Raw genomic sequence first — 23,416 nt, 5'->3', positions numbered from 1 at the left:
TCTCCTTGAGGCTTGAATGAAGTTATTAATATAATATATATTATATTGCTATATGTCTCAAAAAAAAAAAGCTAAGTAAATTTTATTTTATAGTGCTTATTGCAACACACAAAGCAGCTTTACAAATGCATTGGTCCAGATCCCTAATGAGTGAGCCAGGGCAACAGTGACAAGGAAACATTCCTTAGCTGGGGGTTATGAAGAAACCTTGGGGGGACCAAGACTCAACAGGGAACCCACCCTCCACTGGGCGGCCCAGCTAGGGGCAGTCCACATTTATTGTTCTATATCTAGGCCAAACTGTCCACCCAACGTGGATGTTGGGGCTCAGATAGGGGACAGCATGGCAAAGCAATTTACAGCATGGGGTTCTTTCCTGCCAAATCACTGTCACAAACTAGAGTGAACACATAACATGGCTGGATGACATCATCAACATAATCATATGCAGTATGTTTACTTAAGGCTTGATTAAATAAGATTGGCAGTATGTCAGAATCTCAGATTGAAGCCGGAAGACTGTTCCATAACTGAGGGGCTTTAGAGAAAGCTCTGCCTTCGGCTGTAGTCTTGCTAATTTTCCAAACCAAGAGAAACCCTGAATTTTGAGAGCGTAGCAGGTGAGATGGGTAATGGTATACAATGAGTTTACTCCAAAATCCCCCCAAAATCCCCTCATGGTAGCTTTAACTTCTAATGTTGGGGTTTCAGGTATCTGCGAATTATTTCAAAGCTCAGTGTGCTAAATCAGTTAAGCCTTTTAAAATAGATAAAAGCCTGACTAAATTTTATGAGAAAGCATGGCAAAATCTACATGCAACTTGGTGATCTGCTTCTTGAATAAATGAAGTGGGAATTGAGAATTAATGCAGTTGGAAACAATGTACAAGTACTGACCTGCACAAGAATCTGATGTGTTTACAGTGAGCAGTGTCCTCCCTTTAGGTTTGAGGTTGAGAAGTGTGTGTGTGTGTGTGTGTGTTTTAAAAGAACACCATTCCCTCTGTACTGTTTTCTGAGCTGGCAGAGTTACTCTGTTTGGGCAGACCACAGTGACAATGACTGATTTTTTATTTATGTCTGACTGATGATTGATTTCGATCACTCCCACTGTACATGAACTAAAGGTCATTGTGGTTGTGCTCCTTTTCCCTTATCTTCCTCTCGTTGCTTGAACAGGAAGTTTGGCACAAACATGGAAGTAGAATTTTGTTCAGAGAAACCCCCCATGGTATTATTAGAGGTGGGGATCTCCTTTTACCCAAACTGAGTAGTTCTTTGTGAAAATCCCAACAGACGGTTTATGGATTTCTCCCAGCAGTTTCTCTTTAATAGTGTATTTTTGTCAAATACTCAAATTTTTACACGTACCAACAAACAACTCTCTTATGGTACATGCACACACCCATAGACGACCATTCCAACATATGGTATTCAATTTTGGGCATTTTGGACAAAGGTTATCACTACAACTACAATGAAATGCACAGAATTTCTGCCACTATAGTCACAAATCACACAGCATTAGTGACCTTGTACCGATATGTGTAACTACTAAACAGTGTACAAATAAACCACACACACCAAAACTACAACACTGGTATATGGAATCTTCTTCCAGATGTCTGTCCAATTTTGAGATGTTGTTTATCAGAGCTGGCATCAGATTACGGAAACATGGTCAATTATCTGTTGTTAATCTAGTAGCACGTAGGGTAGCAACAGATAAGGAGTTTAATTGTTTCACAGATTTGACCATTATCTGGTACCGCAGTTCATGTTACCACTCCTGAAGGCTGGGATCAGACTTAGCCAGCTCAGAATGGTCAGCTCACAGCGTTTCCAAAGGAAACATCTGGTTCTGCTTCCTCTAAAAGTCACGCCAGCATCATAAGCACTGTGATCACAGAGGACCATTAACCATTAAGTGTGGTGAGCATTTTCCACCATGGAATAGGGATTCTCTAAACTTTGCTGGAATTTCTTTAAACAGTGAGGTTTCCTTATGTCTAAAGAGGGTAACATCTAGCAAATGTTTGGGAATTATGTGAATTTGACCTACTTCACCCGTAGTCTTTCATACATTACCAATATTTATATATCATATATTCAGGTTGTTATACTGTATTCATGTTCATCATATTCATGTCTATTCCACCATGTTGTCACCGCTCATATATTAAATTCATTAGTCTGAACCCAGTTAATGGCTTCTTGATGGGCATTTTGGAGGTCAAAGATTACAGCTCACAGACACTTCACAAGAGCAGCTCTAGCAACACAGGAAGAAAGGATATGGATGAGCTCCATGTGGAGAGGAAGAGTGGGAGATCTTGGGAGCTAAGAGATCTTGTCTGCCAGGAGAATGGTCTTTACTCATCGAAGCGGCCCTCCAGGATGCTTTCAAATGAGAAGGGCAGGAACTTGAAGCCCTGTCCTGTGTAGAACTTGTTCTGGAACTCCACCCTGGATGGCAGACAGAAGACAGAGGTCTCTGGAACACGGTCAACCATAGTTTCCCTCACCTAAAACTTCCAGGTTGGTTCTGAAAAGCGACCAGTCTAAATAAAACTAAGGTAAACTAGAAGCTAGGAACACACTAGCTAGGATTCGAAAGCACAATCTGCCTCACTTCCTGTGTATTTTGAGCTCAAAAGCATTTCTAAAGCCATATCTAAAAATAATCGATTAAGATCAAGTATAGTATAAGATGGGTCTCCAGATGGAACATCTCAATTCCCTTATTTTGAGACGAAGTCCTCTCTGGCTTTCACCAGCAGCATGATGTACACTGGAATAGTAAGGTGCGTCGTAATAAAACAATCTCCTTACACACCCCACATGCTATTACACACACAGACAAACACACAAAATTGTGCCTGTAACCCCAAGAACACCTCAGTGTTCCATTTTGAAGCTCTCTGAGGGGGAGGAACACAGACAGATAACCTACAGACTGCAGCTTGGACTTGGCTCTGCGGCAAAGTCCACGCTCCATCTTTCTGTTCTGAGTGGAAAGACATTAACGTCCACTGCCCTCCGTGTTTCCTTTTTTGCGTGTTTTTGTCAACGGGAGCTGTTTCTCCAACACTGAAGTGGGCTCTGTATTATCCTGTTCATATGTGTGTACTTTTTCACAGGTGAACTCAGCTGTTCAGTTCATGACCTTCAAGGTTGGTCATGGAATGTGCTGCTTCTGACTTCTGTATCAAGATGAAGAACATTCTGTTTACTTTACGGAAAACCTCCTACTGGCTACTACTATGGGGGAGGCATTATATTTATGGAATGCTTCTGGTTGTGGAACATGTGCGTGTGTGTGTTAATGCATGAATGTGGGACTTACCAGTGCAATCGTAGAGCGTGTAGGAAGGCAGACAGCCCTTCCATGACGAGCAGGATGCAGACTGTTAGTGTGGCAAAGATGGGGAAAATTATAGCTAGGCCAAAGAAACCAGCACCACTCCGAGATGACAGTCCCAGGTGCATAACCATTCCCCATAGCACCTCAGACAACTCTGTGTGTGCGGGAGAGGGAGAGAGGGAGGGAGAGAGAGAAAGAAGTGTAAAGTGAAACAATTGACCATTTGTGATTTTCACACATTAGAATTTGTCCCCCGCATTTAACCCATCCATGCAGTGAACACGCACATACACACTAGTGAACACACATACACACTAGTGAACACTAAGGGGCTGTGGTACAGAGCAGATCAGAGCAGCTCAAATGCAATGTCAATTCATTTTCTATTCAATTTTCTATTTCACACTTTTCAGTTTTGAAATAGCACTTGCTTTTAGAGTGTTTATATCTATAGTATAGTGTGCTTTTGTGAAAATTTATGTCTATGGTATAGTGTGTGTGTTAATGTTTTTGAGAGTTGTATAGTAGTGTGTGTGTGTGTTACTGCTTTGAAAACTGCATTTGAAAATTGTTTATGTCTATAGTATATAGTGTACATGTGTGTTCTAGCTGTAGCAGTAGTGCTGAGCTGATATTGTACTTTAATACTCTCTTCTGAAACTGTAGTATAATGTCATCATGCCACATACTCGTGGTGTATGTCTGCTTTGAGAAGTGCTGGGGACAGGAATAAGTGCCCCTCAGCAGCCTCTGAAAATCATATTCATTAAAGAAATCAGACATGATCACTGAAAATAAATCAGCACTGGGACTGAATAAAAGAGGTTCATGTAAGCATTTATGCTAATGTCAGTATTGTGATTTTAAATGTATTTGAATGTTTTCTGTTTATTTTTCTCTCCATTTATTTATTTAATTAATTTATTTCTATTTGTAAATTTTAATAATTTAATAAATTAGTGTTTAATAAACAAAGGCAATACATGTTATAGAGGAAACAAATAGTTCCAGAGAACACTTTGGTGGGGACAAAGTAGTCCATTTCAGAAAGTGTTAGGGCATTGTCTCGTGTGCCCCCATTGTGAATTACACCTATGCACACAATCAATTAACATGACACCACAAGTGGTAGAGAACAAAGAGTGAAACCGTAGCTGTACCACACCACAGCTTGTTGTTCCAGACTCAACTACTTATACACGATCTGTGAGAGAAGTGTATCTGAACAAATTGCAAGTAGGACTACACAGCTTACACCTTTATCCTATGCAGTGTATAATCCAAACATCAAGAACGATGTGCGGTTTACCGCCATGACTTCCTGAGATAAATTTTGTTTAGCCACTTTGAATGATTGCTCAACCAACAAATAGTTTTTGTAGCACATTTAGAAAATATATGTGTCCTAATCTTTATGGCCTAATCACTGATACAAGTAGGTCAAAAACAGAAGAGCAGCAGTAGACTGAAACATTACACATGGGTACCAATGGAACATAGTATCGTTGATACATGAGAGCAGAATTGGTATCAAATGAAAATAAAATGCCATAGAATGAATGGTATGTGTGCAGTGCTGGCGTGTGTATGTAGGTACTCACGTGCATGAGCCAGACTGAGGGCCCACAGACGCAGGTAGGAGGCTGTGTTGGAGATGCAGCCCAGACAGTATTCTATAGTGTGGATGGCCTGGTTTACCGCCATATCTCCAAAATTAAACTGCGGACACAGAAGGGTGAAGAAGTCAATCAATCTACACACATGCACACATTCTGTGTGTGTATAAAATCATGTACACCCATCCAATCTTTACACCTTCTATAAAATTTATATCCCCTGTATTTTTAAATCATATGTAGAATATCTTATGCAAATGTTGAATATCATATGCAACTGACTGGCCTCTTCAGTCCCTTTCTTAAAACAGGTACCTGATTGTCAAGGGTTCACACACATTTAGCTTATTGCATTTGTATATTCTCCAATTTCCCCAACATTGATGCATGTGGATGTGCAGCTAGATAACCACTGAGTTCCTATTGAATTAGTTTGTCTTATATTCATATACAGCATATATATTTCAGGGAAGAAAATGGGTCAGGGGATTAAAAGGTGAGAAGACCGGGGGTGGGATTACTAACCACTTAGTATCTCAAAATAATGACTTAGTATCTCAAAATGATGACTTAGTATCTCAAAATGATGAGATGACAATTTACTTAATAATGAGAAAAAGAATATATATGTGCTGTTTTTTTATTTTATTTTAGGTGGCGGGAATGAGCTTCCATAGTTAACTACACGGGGTTGACGCGAACTTAATAGGCCTATCTATCTACCTATTTATCACTTGTGGCTGACAGTGTTCAACGCTGTAGCTAACGGCAGTAACTTTGTTTTACCACAAAATATGAAAACGATTGAAACCATTAATAACCCAATTAAATCCACTGGGATTTGGTAATCTGGTAAATGTACGATCTGTTAAATGTGGTGTTAAATGTACGATCTGTTAAATGTGGTGTTAAATGTACGATCTGTTAAATGTGGTGTTAAATGTACGATCTGTTAAATGTGGTGTTAAATGTACGATCTGTTAAATGTAGTGGTAAATGTACGATCTGTTAAATGTAGTGGTAAATGTACGATCTGTTAAATGTAGTGGTAAATGTACGATCTGTTAAATGTAGTGGTAAATGTACGATCTGGTAAATGTAGTGGTAATTGTACGATCTAGTAAATGTAGTGGTAAATGTACGATCTGGTAAATGTACGATCTGGTAAATGTAGTGGTAAATGTAGTGGTAAATGTAGTGGTAAATGTATGATCTGGTAAATGTAGTGGTAAATGTTCGCTCTTCTGTCTTGTCCCCGGTGTAGACAGCACTCGGACCTGCGTCACAACATGAATGAAGAACGTTCAGATAGATGCAATTTGGCCTCTATGATGGTTCTGAGCGGAAATTGCTGGCCACTGTGTCATTGAAATTGCCGATTTCGGAAGTGCTCCGTTTGCTTATTAAGTCAATATGATTATATATTATATGATTATTTATATATATATATATATATATATATATATATATATATATATATATATATATATATATATATATATATATAAATAAAATATCTACCGACCCCCCCCCCAAAAAAAAAACTCCTCGGACCTACACGATTCACGTAGGTCACCCTTTTCAACTTCAAAACGGCGAATTTTGCCGAAAGGTGACAGATTTTCATGCCTGATATTTAAATTATGCAGTGGGAGAGAGAGATTTTATCTCAGCATAGTTTTACTTCAGTTATTCTGATATTTTGAACAGTAAAATATTTGACTGATGAACAATAAAATGTTTCCCCAAAACCTTTTCCCTCATCTTTAATGGGCGTCAATAATTCTAGAGGATATTGTATGTTTTATTAACATTACCAGCAACTACAAAGTCCAGGACAGTGTTTTGGATTGAAAGATCCGTAGTTACAGATTTACTTTACTGATATATTACAGACCATATGCCATCTGTTACCATGGTTTGTCAGTCCCCCTTTACTCTGTTTAGCCATGGCCAATATCTGAAATCAGGATGATTCCTGACTGCACTGCTCCAGGTTGTGAACCACTCAGCAGTGCCATTCACAAGGTTGTAGAACAATGACCGCTAAGCTGGCAGTGCGGACATAGCCAGCCAACAGTGGTCCTTCACACAAACCCTTCATGGCAACAGATGGAATTAAGTCTTTATCTGGATCTACAGGGAAAAGTGGATGAATAATTGGAAGATCAGGTTTCATGTTTGGCTTTAAAGACTGAAAAAAGAAACACTAGCACATAATGATAGGAACATTTGACATGCAATGACTTGTTCCACATTACCAAACCCTCATTGATTCTCTCTGTATCAGAAGAATTTAAAACAACAAACAAAAAACCAGAATAATGCTCTTTTCTTTCATGAGGCAATGAACATGCAGGCCCTGACGGTGCTGGTTTCCAACACGATATCCTCTCATTGAGTACACTACAGTGAGTCATTCCTGCTGAAAACAATACTGCACTGGTGCATGGCCTAACGGGATAACCCTTTTTCCAGACCTTCATCTGACCCGTGGAGCCTTCGAACAAAACACTCTCCCCTTTCCAGTTCCGATGACCCATCTGGGTCCCTTTGTCTCGTCCGAGGAGCAACGTCTCAAGCGAACGGAGAAACTGCACCTTTTTTCCCTGTTATCATATATGAATGAGAGACCTGTAGCACTTGCCTAAGCAGGGAGCCATTTCCTTCTTCCCGCAGATTCCCTTTGTCTAGGACGCCTGTAAGACTCCGTCAGCCTCGTGGAAAAACTGCCCTCATGTTCTCATTGTTTACAGACCACTGAGGGAATTGCAGCATGAGTGCTAGTGGAATTACTCTATGAACCGAACCTGAACTAGTCAGCACACATAGAGAAGGTAAACTCTCACAGTGCTGTGAACAACGCAGCCCTTCTACACAGTGGTTACTGATGCACACGGAATCTCCACTGCGTACGTGTGACGAACATAGAAATCTGGTTTTAGTGTCACGTCATAATTGCACACATTTTAAAACCTGTCTATTAACTCTTAGTTCATCTGATTTTAAGATTAAATCAAGGAATATAAGTGGCCGTTAAATTACAGCGATTGCAGACTGACCTCTGGAATAAACAGATCATATGCGTGTTTATGAATGATGCAGAAAAAAAACACACATGCGCACTGCGCACATACACACACATGCACGCACACACATCTTACCGGTTCTTCGTCCGAGTGCTTGAACAAAAACAGAAAGTGGCGTTAGTAATGTGGTTTAGAATGCAGAACATGGAGCAAGTTAAAAACCAATATGAGGAACGCATAACTGTGGCAAAGAAGTGAAGCCATACATGAAAGCCATCTATGAACAACTCCTGAACATCACACGTACTGCTGCACTAACGCACCAATGTACAAAGTTACTGCTTCCTCCTTCACAGCTTCCTGCCTCTGATGCTGGCATTGGTCAGCAGAACAGGGTCAGCAGCTGTGGTGCTCAGAGCAGGTGGTGAAAATGCCATCCACACTCCAGGGCAGGAATGCACCAAGCTGGTGACTCGGGGCGATTACAGCATCCACCAAAGATCAAGAAATCCCCCCGTTTACGTTTCTAAAATGGCTGTGAGGTGGAAGAGCGATCCCACTCATCTCCTCCTCCTCCCTCACCCATTCCTCATCTTGGTCTTTCTCCAAACACCCTTACTCCCAGGAGAGAACACAGCTCTGCATTACTGTATGGTGACGTTTTACAGGAGTGGCACTATAATGACATGGGGCCTCATGGTGAAAGACCTTGGACGGCAGCCCTCAGGCTGGTTTATATCTTGTCTGACTCTACAGGAGGGAGTGTTGGACTCACTTGGGGGTGAAGAGTTCCTTTACTTAAGCAGTAATCTGTTCATAGGTGTACACAGATGGCAAATGCACATGGCATGACATGTTAAAATGTCTGTATGAAAAACCATAGGAAAAAGTACATTATGACTCTTCTCTTTCACATAATCAGTGTGTATCTAAATTAAATCTTTAAAATAAATATGGATTCAACGAAATAAAAATTAAACATTAAGTGTGTGGAGTAAAAATAATCTCAAAGCTCATAATGTATCAATTCCTGTTTTTCCCTTAACATCTCTACTTTCCTAGAGTATCATGAACAAATAAGACATTACCATTACCATCCCTCTGCTTCCTCAGTAACAGATGCAGCCACTAGCTCCACCCACCTCATCTCCATCCTCGGAATGCTGGGATAGCTGGTCATGCTCGATGATCTCAGCTTCATCCTCGGTGGGCCCGTTCCCGACCCGGACGCCCCCGAACTTCTGCGTGCCCTGTTGAGTGAGTCCGGTGGGTGAGCTGGTGCCTGCCTGCTCTAAAGTTTCTAGTTTCTCAGCGGGGGTTTCCTCCCTCATCTGGGACTAAATACAAAACCCAACAAAGTCCGAATGGTTCACAGCACGCCACAGGCTCTTTGTGGTGGATGTGTTGGGTGGGTGTGTTGGGTGAGTGTGCCTGTGAGTGCACAGCATGGCTTCTTGGAGCATCTACCAAACCCTTGGTCCATTTATTTGATGCATTGTTTCATTTTCCATCTAACATGTTTTACAGGACTTGTTAAGTATTAATAATTGGATTGTGGCTTTTCTTTATTTTTTATGAATTTTTCACTGAAACTGCACATTTGATACATATTGTGCTGACACTATATCAGTGCTGCTAATTTAAGATGATGCCACTTCCACTTGCTGTTTTATCGGAAAGTTCTTTGTGGATTTGCCTCAGATTTGACCATAGCTCTCCATCATCCCTGCCACACTCACACCATTGTAGTATTAAGGAAATTAAGTCCTCTTGGAATTTGAAATAAAGAAGGAACTCCGACAGTTTACTTTCAAACTGCACTCATCCACTAGGTCAACCTAATCTGCTTCATCTGATCTCGAGAAGCAATAACACTTTGGTGTAGACTTAACAATGGGAAAGAAGGAAAAACTGCTTTGTGATCTAAAATTAAACAGCTTGGTAGGTGCCCCCATCAGCCAAAACCAATGTTAGCACTCTTATTGAGGAACAGCATAAACAATTATTAAAGCTTTTATGGATCTTATCTATTGTATGCAATCCGTATACAATAATGTGGGGGAGTCCAAAAGCAGCCATGGTACAGGGTCACAGCTCTCAACAGTTCAGGGGTTTCTCTTCAACACGAGCAGTTCAGCTCCGGACAGCCCAATGATCAGACAGCTTAGAGCGGAGATAAACCCAACACCCTCTGGCTGGATTTGGACGCCTCAGTGATAATGACATAACCATGTTCCATAAAAATGGGACACAGTCTTTCACTTGTGAACCTGTGGCATACTGTAAGCAGCATTTAAAATTCAAAACGGCACCAATGCAGAGTTTACGGTTCACAACAGCACAATACCAATCCTCCTAAACCAGACCCAGAAGACCAATATACTCAGGAGATCAATATATTTAAGATACCCTTATTTTAAAGTGCATGTATCAAAATGTCTGCCCAAGATGAAACTAAATGCTGTGATTCTACTATCAAACCTGGTACGAAACAATCAACATGGTCTCTGGTATAGGAGTGGGAGGTGCAATATCATTGCAAGCAAAAAAAAATAATGAAGACAGAAGAGAAAGCGAGAGGCGGCCCACGTGGTCTGGGGACGTACCAGGTGTCTCTTCCAGAGGTGCTGGCGACGAAGGACCATAGTCTTAACCACCAGCATACAGGGCACGCAGGCCATCGCGATCACGACCAACAGAGACTGGATGCCCACCTGCAGAGAGAGAGAGACACAAGACATCCTGGGCTGACATGAAGGTGTAAACGTGAGCACGTGTCAAGTGGGGATCAAGCCAAAGTGTGTAGGTCTACAGGTACAGTTCTCCTGTATAGGTTAATAGCTCAAAGTGAGATGATGTTATAATAATGATATTTCCCTAGTCTGACATGCATATACCTTACATGAAGTACTGAAAGTCTCCAACAACAAACCATCTTTCTTGCATCTTTCTAAATGTAGCCAGCTACTTGGCTACTTAAAGTGCTGGCAGCACAATTATCATTGTTGCAGGGTAATGCGTTTAGAGCAGTGGTACCCAAGCAGTTGATCATGACCAACCAGACCTACCAGGCCAATCATATAAAATGGCTGCCTCACATGTACCATAGCTGTGTCTCTCTGCAGGAGTACTTATCAGCTTAAAATGACCATTGAAAAAGAGAAGAGACATTTGACTTTTCGTCAAGTTTACACTGAAGTTTCATTGTGCGTTAGCCACCCAAAGCGCACTCATGCGCGCACACACGCACACACACACACACACACACACAAATACAACACACAACAAACATTTAGCTGCAATTGTACCAGCTGTGTGATTTAAATAACTGGATGCTATAGAGGTCCACAACTTATTTTAATGTAGCATAATTCTAACAATCAGGTACATTTCTCATTTCAGATTTCAAAAGGAGGTCTAACAAAGGTTGGTGACCACTGCTTTAGAGATGGTCAAATGTGTTCTCATATCATACATGTGGGCATCGTATCTGGTTTGGTGGTGTTAATATATTTGAATGCATGTTTTACTTGTCCTCTGTATAAAGGTTTGTTGGTCGGATCGCTGTAGTTAAAGAGAAACATGTTGATGAAGGCGATGAGGATGCTTGGAGCGTCTTTGGAGGTGACTGCATCGTAGGCTGTCCACTTATAGAAGACCAGCAGGACCAGATAGCCAAACAAGCTGCTCATGAACACAACCTCAGGGATGAAACCCAGGAAGATATTCAGAGGCTTCTTAAAGTACCTGAGGACACCCAGAGCAAGGAACATACTCAGTAGCTGAAGACCTCTAGCAGGTTCCTAAAGCAGGAGCCATAAACAACTGTGGAACAATTAGCAGAACATGCAACATATTTCTAGGCTCTAAAATGTGACTTGAGAGGCATGATGAATTGACCTCTGTGTGAGTTTGTGTTCAAGTACACAAGCACAGCTGTGTGCTGTAATGCAGACAAGAGATAGAAGTGAAGTCCTCTTTTAAACCATATCAAACACTTTCTACAAATATTTCAGTGCAATATTTTCTAAATACACGTGCAACAGTCTTTGTGTTTGAACATCTTGAACATTTTTTTGCCTGTGTTTTGTTCTTAACAGAACTGGTGTTGCACCACTAATTTCATTGTACACAGTGACAACAAAGGCATCATTAACACTTAATCTTAATATCTGAGGTTTTTAGAATTTAATGCGCTGGTCCTATCAGGCACATTGTTTTCCCTAGCTGACTATCTGACTCTCTTATACTAGATTTATTGGGTTCTTCCAATACCAACTGAGGGGATTCCTAGTGGCAAATAAAGAGAACTAGGGTGAGTTCCTTTTAAAATTAGAGCAAGTCAATCAGAGAAAACAGCGATGTCCCTGCCTCCTGAAGGTTTTTTAAATTTTGCATCACAATCAACTAGTCAAGTGTTCGTCCTCTTGTTTATACTCAAACCTATGTGGGACACGCAAAACCTCTAGACTGAGAAAATATGGTTACTCCATGATTGTCAATTTAAGAAGTAGCACATTGAGAATGACATGAAAGCAGCAATATACAAATACACCTGTACTCACAGATGATTGAAGAGTGAGAGAGTGATACCGAACAGCATGTGAAACACACCCAGAATCACGGACATCTTCATTTTAAAGGAGTTCAGGAAGGTCAGCTTGTTTGTGGCAATGTTCCAGACCTACCCCATAGGACAAGATCAGATCAGTTGAAAGGCATTTTATGCTGTTTGTGTGTGTGTGTGTGCGCACGTGTACATGTCTGGATGTGTGTATATCTTACTGGGTCGATGCCCAGAGGATACGGTCCACCAAATACTCCTGGAACAGCAGGATCAAGCTGCAGAACTGCATTTGAATCAAGCGTCTCAAACCTACACACACACACACACACACACACACACACACACACACACACACAGAGAGATTCAGATCACTCTTATGGATAGATTGAAGCTCCTCCCACCATTATTTCTTCACAAAAATTACAACAAAGTTTGTTAGCATAACGGCTACAGTCACTGTCACACACATCCATTCTAGCATTCTAATGTCTGTCATGCTTTGCTTAGCAACAGGATGCATAATATAGACCTCAAGCCAATCAGATCTGCTATCACTTATGCAACAGCCACTCCCAGAGGCTGATGCTTCAGGATTGGTTAGATGATGAAGTGCCTTATCATTGGCCAAGCAGGAGCAGCCATCCATCAGCCCAAGAGTGGTGATGTACTGTTTGACAAGCTGAGAAACTTACGACCAATTGGCTCCTTTGGGCCCAAACATGGGTTTGACGCTCCACCCTGAGCCAAACATGTTGAGGGATTTAGAGAAGCAGTCGTTGTAGATCAGGCCAGTGTAGACGGAAAAGATTCCCATAAGTAGAATTATATACCGGCCCGCAAACACCATGTTAAACATCTACAAGTGCAGTGCAAGACAGAGGTGTGGAGAGAGGTAGGGAGATAAGAAGAGACAAAGAGAGAAAGATGGAGAGAAAGCAAGAGAGGGAGTGAGAGAGGGGGGAGGGGGGAGAGAGAGAGAGAGAGAGGGAAACAACTGTTAGAGGGAGCCGATTTAGTCTCTTCAGTACTGCTTTAGCTGCACCTGAGAAGCAGTTTAACAGTGAAAGCGAGGCCTTGTTTTCACTCTGATACGTTAAGCTAGTTACAGTAGTTACCAACTTAAGCTATTTTATAATGTAACCATGCCAATCATCATTGCAGAGACAAAGGAATTGTCTATAATCATTAGAATAATAACACAAGATCCTGAGATGACTGTGTGGGTTGTATGAGGTGCTCAGACCTCGTTGTCGCTCTTCTGTGCAAGCAGACGACTCTCTCTGATGACAAGGTAGAGGGCAGCAGCGGTCATCAGTGCACCGTGACCCATGTCCCCAAACATCACAGCAAACAGGAAGGGGAACGTAATAATGGTGTAGGGCGCTGCAGGAAGCCGAGACAAAGACACAACAAAACAGATGCTTGAAGAAAATGAAGCAAGAAAAGCCATATGGTCATGTCTTAGAATCATCTAGAATATCAATGAAGCTGGAGTTTGTTATGAAATCAAACCAGAAATTGTCAGATCACATGTTAACATGTTAATGCACGTTTCTGTGGTACCTGGGTTAATCTCTCTATAGGTACCAATTCCATAGGCGTCCACAATGTTCTGGAAGCCAGAGGTGAATTTGTTTGTCTTGTTGAAGGTGGGCGGAGTTTGTTTGGTCTGCATTCTATTCAAGATGGAGGGAACAGTGGAACCACTCCTTTCCTGTAGTGGGAAACAGCAAACTATTTAAAACGATGACCCCAACAAGGTCTGTGCCTAATGCTTCACCCCTTTGGGAATCTTTCATTATATTGTTGAGTGTATGTCCATTAAAAATGGTTTAACCAGAATCAAGTTCCCCTTTCATGTCCTCATTGGCTGCCATAGGCTGACATAAGAAAAGGGATTGGCTGAAACCAGTGTAGAGGAACCACGAGGAGGGTGCTTGATTGAAGTATGTAAAAAAAATACGAGTAAAAGTGACTGGTTGCCTTACCGTGCCCCTACGGAGTGCAAACTGGATGGAGTCCAGGTCAGAGACAGGGCACCACACCTCCGCAATCAGACATTTCTGAGTGACGTCAATATTGCAGAGGTTGAGTGTGTGGTAAATCGCCTTCATCTTCCTCACTTTGATGAACCAGACACGCATGGTTTTGGCGGCGGCCTGAAGAACCCTCTGTCGGTGGTCCTCCGTTTGGTTCAGTACCTGCATCACAGAACCGAGAAGTGGCTTGAAATCCAAGAACGCAATAACACGAATACATTGGCATGGAGGACTTACTGACTTACTGGACTTACTCTTCACACCAGCAATAGAAGCACAGTTCTAAAACTACTGTATAAATGTTTGGTGTTGGGTTTTGAATCGGTTTTCTACCATAAAAAAATGCCAATTTCAGGGTGCAAATTGAAAAGTGATGTACATCTGGTGCTAGCAACAGTCACGCTCCACTGCAGTAATCACTCAGCACTGAACACTGTGCCAAACCCACCCCCTGTTTGAAAGAATGCAACACCCTACATTCAACCAAGCTACAAGAGTACACTATATTTGTGAACAATTGTCCTCAGGGGATGGAAACTGTATGGATCATATGCCAAAACAGAAGACCATACTACATCTATAGATCTATACACAGCTGCCCATCAGGTCATCTGTTATTATTAAAAGCAAGATAAAATCACATATCGCAAATGTAAACATTTATGTGGGACTTTGCTGGTGCTGTTAATTAAAACAGTCAGGAGTTGGGTGTGTTACAGGCGTGTAGCAATGTACCATCTGCAGGTCGTCTATGCGCGTGTTGACACCAGCCGCCATTTCCTTCCTCTCCTGTGGAGTCTCAGGACAGGGGTACAGGGATGCACGAAATCTATAGCACAGTGACGGTTAAGACAGGCTGGTAAGGAACCGAGGAATATGTTGAACGTTTAATGACTACGGGTGATTCAGTATGAATTGCATCTGGATGTCTGTTCCTAGTCCTGACCTCTTAGGTCATAAATTTTATACAAGTGGGTTTTGGGAGAATTTCTGTGTCTCCTTAAATCTGAACCCTAAGCTCTGTCTTTCAGTTATGATGCTGGATTGAGTAAGAAAAAGCAAGATTATTCTCTGGCCATTACCAACATAACAGTGTATCCCTGATATCTTTATAGCATTTATTTATGCACATACCTGTAAATAAAATGTATGTAAATAATCTTCAGAAATACAAAAGTAAATGTTAACAGTAACAAAGTTGCATTTTGGCTTCCCTGGTTAAAGGTCACCTACCCTTCACAGATCTTCTTAACCCGGTTCTTCAGCTGGTCTCCTTGGAAAAAAATGATGAACACCGACTTGTGTACCTGATCACCCTGCAAGACGATCATAACCTTTATATCAGACATCAACTGCAACCTTGACATGAAGGTATGAAAGGTATAAATGTATGGAGAGGTAGTCCTCACCGTGGTGGGGTCCTCAAGGGGGTCCTCAATCTCAGCCTGCCGTAGAAACACGTTGCCACGGCAAACTCTCCACAGCATCCGCTCAAAGGTGGGGATTCGCTCACGATTTATCACCCCGGCAACAAACCTGCAGAGACAACCACTTCTGGCTCAGTTCTCACCAATATCGGTGGTTATCACTGTCTCAACTGGGCAGTTGGGAGGGCCGAGACTGTGATACTGCCTCTGATCACATGATGCACCAAAGCACACTCACCCAAGCCTCAATGGTGCACCTCTCCCAGCCTCACTGGGCTCCAGCAGAGAGGAAGACTCTTCCAGGAGGTTGGGGTCCTCCATCTGGTGATAATGATATTAAACACTACATATTTGCATATCTACCTTGGTGTTATGCCAAAAATAAATTAAGAAAGAAAATTTAGTTCCCAGAAACTTCAAGCCCAACAAAATCAAGCCTATGAAACATTTTGCTGGACACTACGGAATGGCCATATATTCCTTTGGTCCTGGTTTTAGACGCAAGCTTTAAAATCTGTCTTAGGTGTAAAATACAAACATCCCTAGTTGGCAGACACCCAGTGATATGAATGTGTCAAACCTAAGCTTGTGTGCTTATGGTCAACCTTGGGAGTTTGTAAATTGTATAATGTATTAACTATATTCATAAAGAGACAAAAACTTTTCACTTCTGGGCCCTGTGATCAGAAAGGAAGATCTGACCTCATCAAAGAACTGCTGGGTGCGTCTGAGAATATGCTTAAGCTCAGTGAGTTCGAGGAAGTTCTTCTTCAAGGCCTCCTGGTTAGTGTTGATCTCCTTAAGCTCGTTCTCCAGCTTCTCAAAGGTTGCCTACAAATTCCAAATGAAAAAGTGGCCGTTTGAAGAGAAAAAACGCTGCTACAGCAAATCTGAACACGAGTGTGAAACGTGTCTAGTGACACGGTGAACGTACCTCGAGATCGATCATGTCTCGTGGAAACGGAACCTCAGGATTCTCACCCGTGTCCACTGTGAGGATGTTTGCTTTTTTAATCTCCTTCTCCACAAACCCTACGAAACATTGCAGCAGAACAGTCTATATCCTCTTGAAGGACAAAATCATCTCTACATTTCTCCAAAATGCACAACAGCAGGTAATATAAAGGGGATGAATTTGTTTCTTTGCATTACTTGTAAAAAATAAAAAATCCACTAGCAGCATTTCACATATAATCTGGCAAATATTTAAGCATTGGTTTGATAGGTTACCAAGCTCAAAACTCAGGAGCCCTTGATCTAGAAACATCTATAAACCCTGAACCTTTGTAACACCTTCACTCATGTGTTTTTGGTGAAGTGGTTGGGCGAGTGACTCACTCAGCTTCCTGTCCATCTCTTCACATCGCCTCACTTCGTTCACAAACTTCCTCTGGAAAACGTTCACATCAGGATTGAGCTGCACAACACGAGGACAATGACACAGTTAAATTCCAGCACAGAATTCTCTATAACATTATTAAAAAGTGTAACACATTACTGATATTTTCAATTTTCAATGTTTACTCAGTATTCGTCATATTTCAGTAGATACAACACTTATATCTTCTGTCATACTCACATCTCTGAACTGCACCATACCCAGCTCACCCAGTTCACTGACACAGCAGTACGCAGCTTCAGACTGTAGAAACAGCTGGGCCAAAGTCATCTCCTCACTACGGAACAGCTCTCCCATGATGACTGATTGCACACTGGCTCAACCAGCACAGCGAAACCGTGAGTCTTCCACAAGAACAGCAAACAAGAACTGGGATAATGAAAAAAAAGCTAAATGAATATTGCTGACCTTAAAACTCACGAATACATAAAAGCATGTTTAAACTCCGTTCAACTACATTACAAAATCAACATTTGGATAAAATCACCAAATTAAAGGCAACCCTCAAGTGTGTGTGTGTGTGTGTGTGTGTGTGTGTGTATTAATGTAAATGTTAAATCACCTTTCGATACATATCAGTTATTTAAATGACAAGCCGTTGCTGGCCATAGGGACTCGGATTTCTGATTTACCACATTACCGAAAACAATTGCGTCGACCAATCAGAATGGGCCCCTTATGATTTCATTGGTATCAGAAACCGGTCTGATTTTTTAATGAATATTTAATCCCCAAAGGTACACGAACCATACATCCTAAAGGCTCAGTGATTAAGCTAAGAAAAGCCTAGAAAATGTATCCATCCTACATACACCAAGCGCATTTTGAATCCCAAACATTTTGAACAGCAATCAGTACGCCAGTTAAATAATCAAGGGTCAGTACAGCTCCCGTTATCCGATACCACTTAAAGATCACGACATTGCCACACATACAGATAGATAGCTGCCTACCCAACATAGAGGGGTGAGCGAGTGCTTGTATGTAGTGTTTCAGAGAGAAACTTCATAAACATGTCTTCATATCGCCTCACTTCCTACTGAGCTTTTCCTGTAAATCTTACTGAATTAACCACAATCAAACTAGTTGTTTTATAAGAATTACACAGCAGAAGCGATGTAACAGTGAGGTAATGTCATAGCCCATATATGGGTGGTACATGCACCTTTGCTCATTCAATTTTCATTGGTAATTCAATCCTACCCTGGCAGTTCTGTTAGCTCCCCCTCCACCTACAGCAGTGACAGTTCAGTTTCTCTGCTCAAGTCTCTTCAACTGCTGAATACATCAAAATAGAGAACATGTAAGGATAACACCAATGTTGACCCAGGGGGGATGGGGGTACTTGGGGCATAAGTTGTAGGACTTCCAGGAATAACAAAATTAATCTCAGTCAAGAAAAGCACAATTCTGGTAACACCGAAAATACTGTTGCAGTCTCAAACCTCCAGGCCTCTGGTATGAAATACTCTGTATACAATATATGATATAGTTTAGCATATTGATATAGTACAGTAGAATCAAAATGAAATCATTACACGAAATGACAAGTGACGAATCAGTAATCCAACAGCTACAAAATGTGTTGGTTTTCTGTGCCGAGAGTAGACAGCATCATGTGTGCCGCACCGTCCTCTGGTGTCAGGGCGCCATTACGAGCCTGGAAGCGCAGTCATGAGACTGGAGGCTGGAATTAACATTGAGTTAACCTCAGCTGGATATGGTATCATCTATGTACACCTTTACGGGCCATTTACATTATTTTATGCTTTGATCTACGTCGTCAAATTTAAGCAAACTTCGTCACGATCATTTCATTTTAAAAATCGACTAATTGGATATCAAACATATTTAAAACGCTATGCAGGTTATTGCAAACTGAGACGAGGTTTGTCAAGACCAAAATATCAGAACATGCTTGTTTAGTCCTGGATGCTTTTCTAAACGTTTGCTCATGCAGACCCAGTTGCGGTTCGGGTTTCATGGCTGTCATCCCTGATGGAGGTGAGCGGTGGTTCAGCCTCCACCGGCGCATTTGTAGCTAAACCACCAACGAATCCACAGATGACAGTTTACATCACGCGCCGAGATAGCAATAAATATACTAATCACACAATTACGCGCATTTTGACCAAAGCTGTGTTGTATTATAAAGTCACAATACAATGTTCAAATCGCCTACCCTGCTCGACGCCTTCTCCAAACACCGCAGTGATGCGCGCGCCCGTGCCTCTTCTCACCGGGCCCGTGACGTCATTAAGCGGGCACGTGACGAGATTATTCCGCGAGCCCCGCGAGGCAAAGTCTGACGTGCGCAACGAGCCACGCGCCTGCTTCGAGTGTTTCCATATCCTTTTATATTGTGGTGAATATATCCTGCTGGATCCTTCATTTCTGGATAGTCTAAGAACAAAGAGAAAGCCGAAAATGAGTAAATGCAATAAATGCGAATATGTAATAAACGGCGTTGAAATGTCTAAACCCTCGTGCAGTAGTTTAGACGTTTATCTAAAATTATACATATATTGTGAATGGTGAAACATCAACAAATATCGCGCCCACATTAAGAACGGCAAAGTTCTTGTAAAAGAGTCATTTGCTCTGGCGGAATATCTAACCCAACCCTTCCAGGTAAGATGCATTGAGGTATGAAACACAATTCACTGGTGATTGCGGAGTTAATATTAAACTGCAATTCCAGGTGCAATTCACTTTAACTAATGTTAAACTACGAGTGGACCAGCGTCGAGAGCAAAAGTGCACAAGAGTCATGTTGCAATGCATAGACAGCTTTGATACAGAAATCTTAGATAATGGTACAGTAATAAAAAAATACTATGTGCATGCAGCACAGGTTACTTCACAAGGACTATATCGCTCCCGTGCAGTAGGTGGTGCACAGGTGCATGTCACTATGTAGTTAATTCAGACTTGCCGTGAGGAAGGTGCCCCGAGTTTGCTGTGCCGAGATCCAGAACCCTTATAAGATTTGACCTCAATGAGACGTTGTGTCTGTCTTGAATAGGTTGGCCAAAGCTAGGCTATTAGTACCAGTGGACGAATTGTAACCCAGTAGCCGCTCATAAAAAATAAAATTAGGAATAATTAATCTGCAGTATGTGAACTGAATATGAATATTCACTGCATTCAGAAAGAGAAAATTTCTTAGTTTGTGATCTTATTCTTTGTACTTTTATATTGCTGATGGTGGTGAATCTAATTACAACCACTGTGATAAGAGGAAAAGCTCATTCATAGGTCAGTAAACAGTACAATGCTGAACAAAGCTTGTAAACAGAACAAATTATTCTTGTAACTCACATGATATAACAATAATAACACGAGGAGCCATCCTAAAATATGACCTTTATCACCAATTTTCACATTATGTTTAAAATAATGGCACACCTCTGAAGGTTTTTGACCATCATGCTTCTCCAAGTAGAGAGAGCCTGTGCCAAATGTCACTCTGTTCATATTGCAATATTTCAGGCATTATATCCCCACACCATTCTCTGAGTTTGCGACATCATAAAAAAAAAGCACACTTTGTGTGACTGGCTCAGCTGTGTAATGAACAAACATCAGAGGCACAGAAGTCAAGGGAGTTGCACAAATGGAAGTGGTTGTAGTGGTGGGTTGTGTGGTGAGGTCCCTCCTGGGCAGGCAAGCAAGGACGGGCAGCACAGTGGACGTGGCAGCAAAGTGAGAGAGGCTTGGCAGAAAAATGTGACACAGGCCCTGTAATGAGCTGGGAGTAAATTTCGAGTCAGCTATGACTAATGGTCTGGAGGTATATATCTCACTCTCACTCTCACCCTGTCTCCTGACCTCCTCACAAGTGAAATTAAACAGGCCAGAGGTTGCTCTTTGGAAAGTTGGTGATGAAATCTGTTATGTTCACTGCTCACTCTAGAGGTACAAGTGAAAATCCAACTGCTGAGCAGAAATGATCTGCAAACATACGTAATCAGAATGTACCTGATCAGTTCAACAAGCAACATGTTTAACAGCAAACACCACAGCACGGATAGACTTGATTTCACTGTGCGTTTCTCAGATTCATATGAATTACTAATGAGTTTATATAGTTCAAGCACACACACACACACACTTTCACTCACACAATTGTCTATCACACTCAGCTGTCACTTTCCATCCCCTCTCTCCGTACTGTTCTCTCACTGTGTACTATGGAAAAAGTCATGGGAACAAAAGACTACTGGGATTCCGTAAACCCTGGAGCTCTGGACCCACATTCCAGCCCCGTGTCTGCGCCTGCCCTGCACCACCACTCCATCCACATCCTCACGCTAAGTATTTCAAAAATCCCTATATAAGGCTTCCCCCGTACCAGACCACTGGGTGGAGTAGTACACACACACACACACACACACACACACACACACACACACACATGAAAAATCACATATGAGGGAGTGAGAAAGAAACAGAAATAGACAGAGGAAAAGAACGAGAGTCATAGAAATGGACAGAGAGAGAGAACTGGAGAGTGATAGAGAGAGAGAGAGAGAGAGGAGGGGTGCCAGAGAGAGAAAGTGGGAGGGGGAACTAAAAGAAAAAGCTGGCCAGCAGTTTGTCAGGCGGGTTTCCCAGAGCGCTACCATTCGTGTCCCAGTGTTCGTGCTGCACGGAGCCTCCACAGGCGCCTGCCCCCCCCCGCCCCCTGACCTGGCCAGCGTCCAGCCTAGAGCACGCTCCGAGCTGAGAGAGACCGAGCCCGAGAACAACCATCGCTGACGGGGCAGAAAGCAGAAAGTGCTCGAGAGACAGCAGTGATCGGGAAGGTGAAGCGTAGGGTCAGCCCGTCACTCCCCCCCCCAGCTGCGTTCCCGTACCCGCAGCCCCGAGCTCTTCAGCCATGGAGGTGCTAGAAGTGCAACCCCACGCTCCTGAGCAGCACAAGTCCCTCACCGAGATCTCCGACGACGAGATCAACCTTCCTCCCTCGGACGAGGAGGAGGAGGCCCACGAAGACACCAAGGCCCTAGTGGACGCGGACAAAGACCAGGTGGAGGAGGTGGCCCTGGGCGAGGGGCAGATGAACGGCGTGATGGTGCTGACGCTGCTGGATAAGATCATCGGGGCGGTGGACCAGATCCGGCAGACGCAAGTTGGGCTGGAGGCCCGGCAGCAGGAGATGGAGCGCTCGGTCTCGGGGATCCAGGGCGAGCTGACCAAGCTGTCCAAAAGTCACACCACCACGGCGAACTCGGTGAACAAGATGCTGGAGAAGGTGCGCAAGGTTAGCGTGAACGTGAAGACGGTGCGCGGCAACCTGGAGAAGCAGGGCAGCCAGATCAAGAGGCTGGAGAACAACGAGAACGAGCTCCTCAAACGCAGGAACTTCAAAGTCATGATCTACCAGGTAGAGTGTGTGTGTGTGTGTGTCTGTGTGTGTGTGTGTACATACTTTTTTTTGGGAGTGGCTCCATGTTAAGGTATAAAGGAAAAAAATATTTTGGCTGAGTGCAGAACCCTCTTTAAAACGTCTTATTTATGCAGTCACATCAGAACTTTCTTCCTTTGTTTGACTGTGTTTTTGTATTATACAGTGTATTGCATTGGTAGCATGGTTTACTGAATAGCAGGTGGCCATAAGAACTTAATATTTTCTAAAATCATCCAATCCAAGACTTTCCAGATAATAAAAGAATGTTTGTTGAGCTGTGTTGAAATGTATTTACTGTACATCCTCAGAGGGAGGGTTGTGATCACTCCTTACACCACACCCTGGTTCAGGAAAAAACCTCAAATCCACCCTTTCAGAGTGCACAGTATGCCTTTACTCCACACACACACACACACACACACACACACACACACACACACACACACACACACACACACACACACACACACACACACACACACACACACACTGCACCCAGTGGTCTCCTAAGTAAGGGGATAGAGTGATGCTACCAAATACGAGTGTGATGTGTTTTGAACAC

General features: G+C 42.4%; 2 protein-coding genes across 10 annotated transcripts in view; one reads left to right on the top strand and one right to left on the bottom strand.

The window, feature by feature from the left end:
* Positions 1-185: 185 nt before the first annotated feature.
* atp6v0a1b (ATPase H+ transporting V0 subunit a1b) lies at positions 186-19,809 on the bottom strand. Of its 9 annotated transcripts, none has more exons than XM_077012982.1 (23): positions 19,624-19,804; positions 18,645-18,719; positions 17,622-17,810; positions 17,381-17,459; positions 16,977-17,074; positions 16,745-16,873; positions 16,281-16,363; positions 16,025-16,151; positions 15,849-15,931; positions 15,351-15,444; positions 14,565-14,777; positions 14,140-14,290; positions 13,820-13,959; positions 13,269-13,432; positions 12,795-12,885; positions 12,575-12,693; positions 11,540-11,756; positions 10,616-10,723; positions 9,152-9,346; positions 8,145-8,162; positions 4,966-5,083; positions 3,347-3,518; positions 198-2,466 (listed from the first exon to the last, which is right to left on the bottom strand). In XM_077012982.1, the coding sequence occupies exons 3-23, from the start codon at positions 17,736-17,738 to the stop codon at positions 2,373-2,375; spliced, it is 2,610 nt and encodes an 869-aa protein (XP_076869097.1). In that variant the 5' UTR covers positions 17,739-17,810; positions 18,645-18,719; positions 19,624-19,804; the 3' UTR covers positions 198-2,372. The 9 variants fall into 9 exon arrangements, with proteins under 9 accessions (XP_076869095.1, XP_076869093.1, XP_076869094.1 ...); XM_077012984.1 differs by having other exon boundaries at positions 201-2,466; positions 9,152-9,259; positions 19,624-19,802; XM_077012978.1 differs by having other exon boundaries at positions 193-2,466; positions 15,849-16,151; positions 19,624-19,807.
* A 2,240-nt stretch (positions 19,810-22,049) lies between these two features.
* cavin1b (caveolae associated protein 1b) overlaps positions 22,050-23,416 on the top strand; it is an 18,531-nt gene continuing 17,164 nt past the window's right edge. The window contains exon 1 of the mRNA XM_077013006.1: positions 22,050-22,830. Within this exon, the coding sequence (XP_076869121.1) occupies positions 22,324-22,830 (507 nt within the window). The 5' untranslated portion in view covers positions 22,050-22,323. The remainder of the gene's footprint in view (positions 22,831-23,416) is intronic.

Source organism: Brachyhypopomus gauderio, chromosome 7, assembly GCF_052324685.1.
Source record: "Brachyhypopomus gauderio isolate BG-103 chromosome 7, BGAUD_0.2, whole genome shotgun sequence".
Classification (NCBI taxonomy): Eukaryota; Metazoa; Chordata; class Actinopteri; order Gymnotiformes; family Hypopomidae; genus Brachyhypopomus; species Brachyhypopomus gauderio.
Note: the sequence above shows the minus strand (reverse complement) of the source record. Positions and strands in the feature narration are given on the sequence as shown.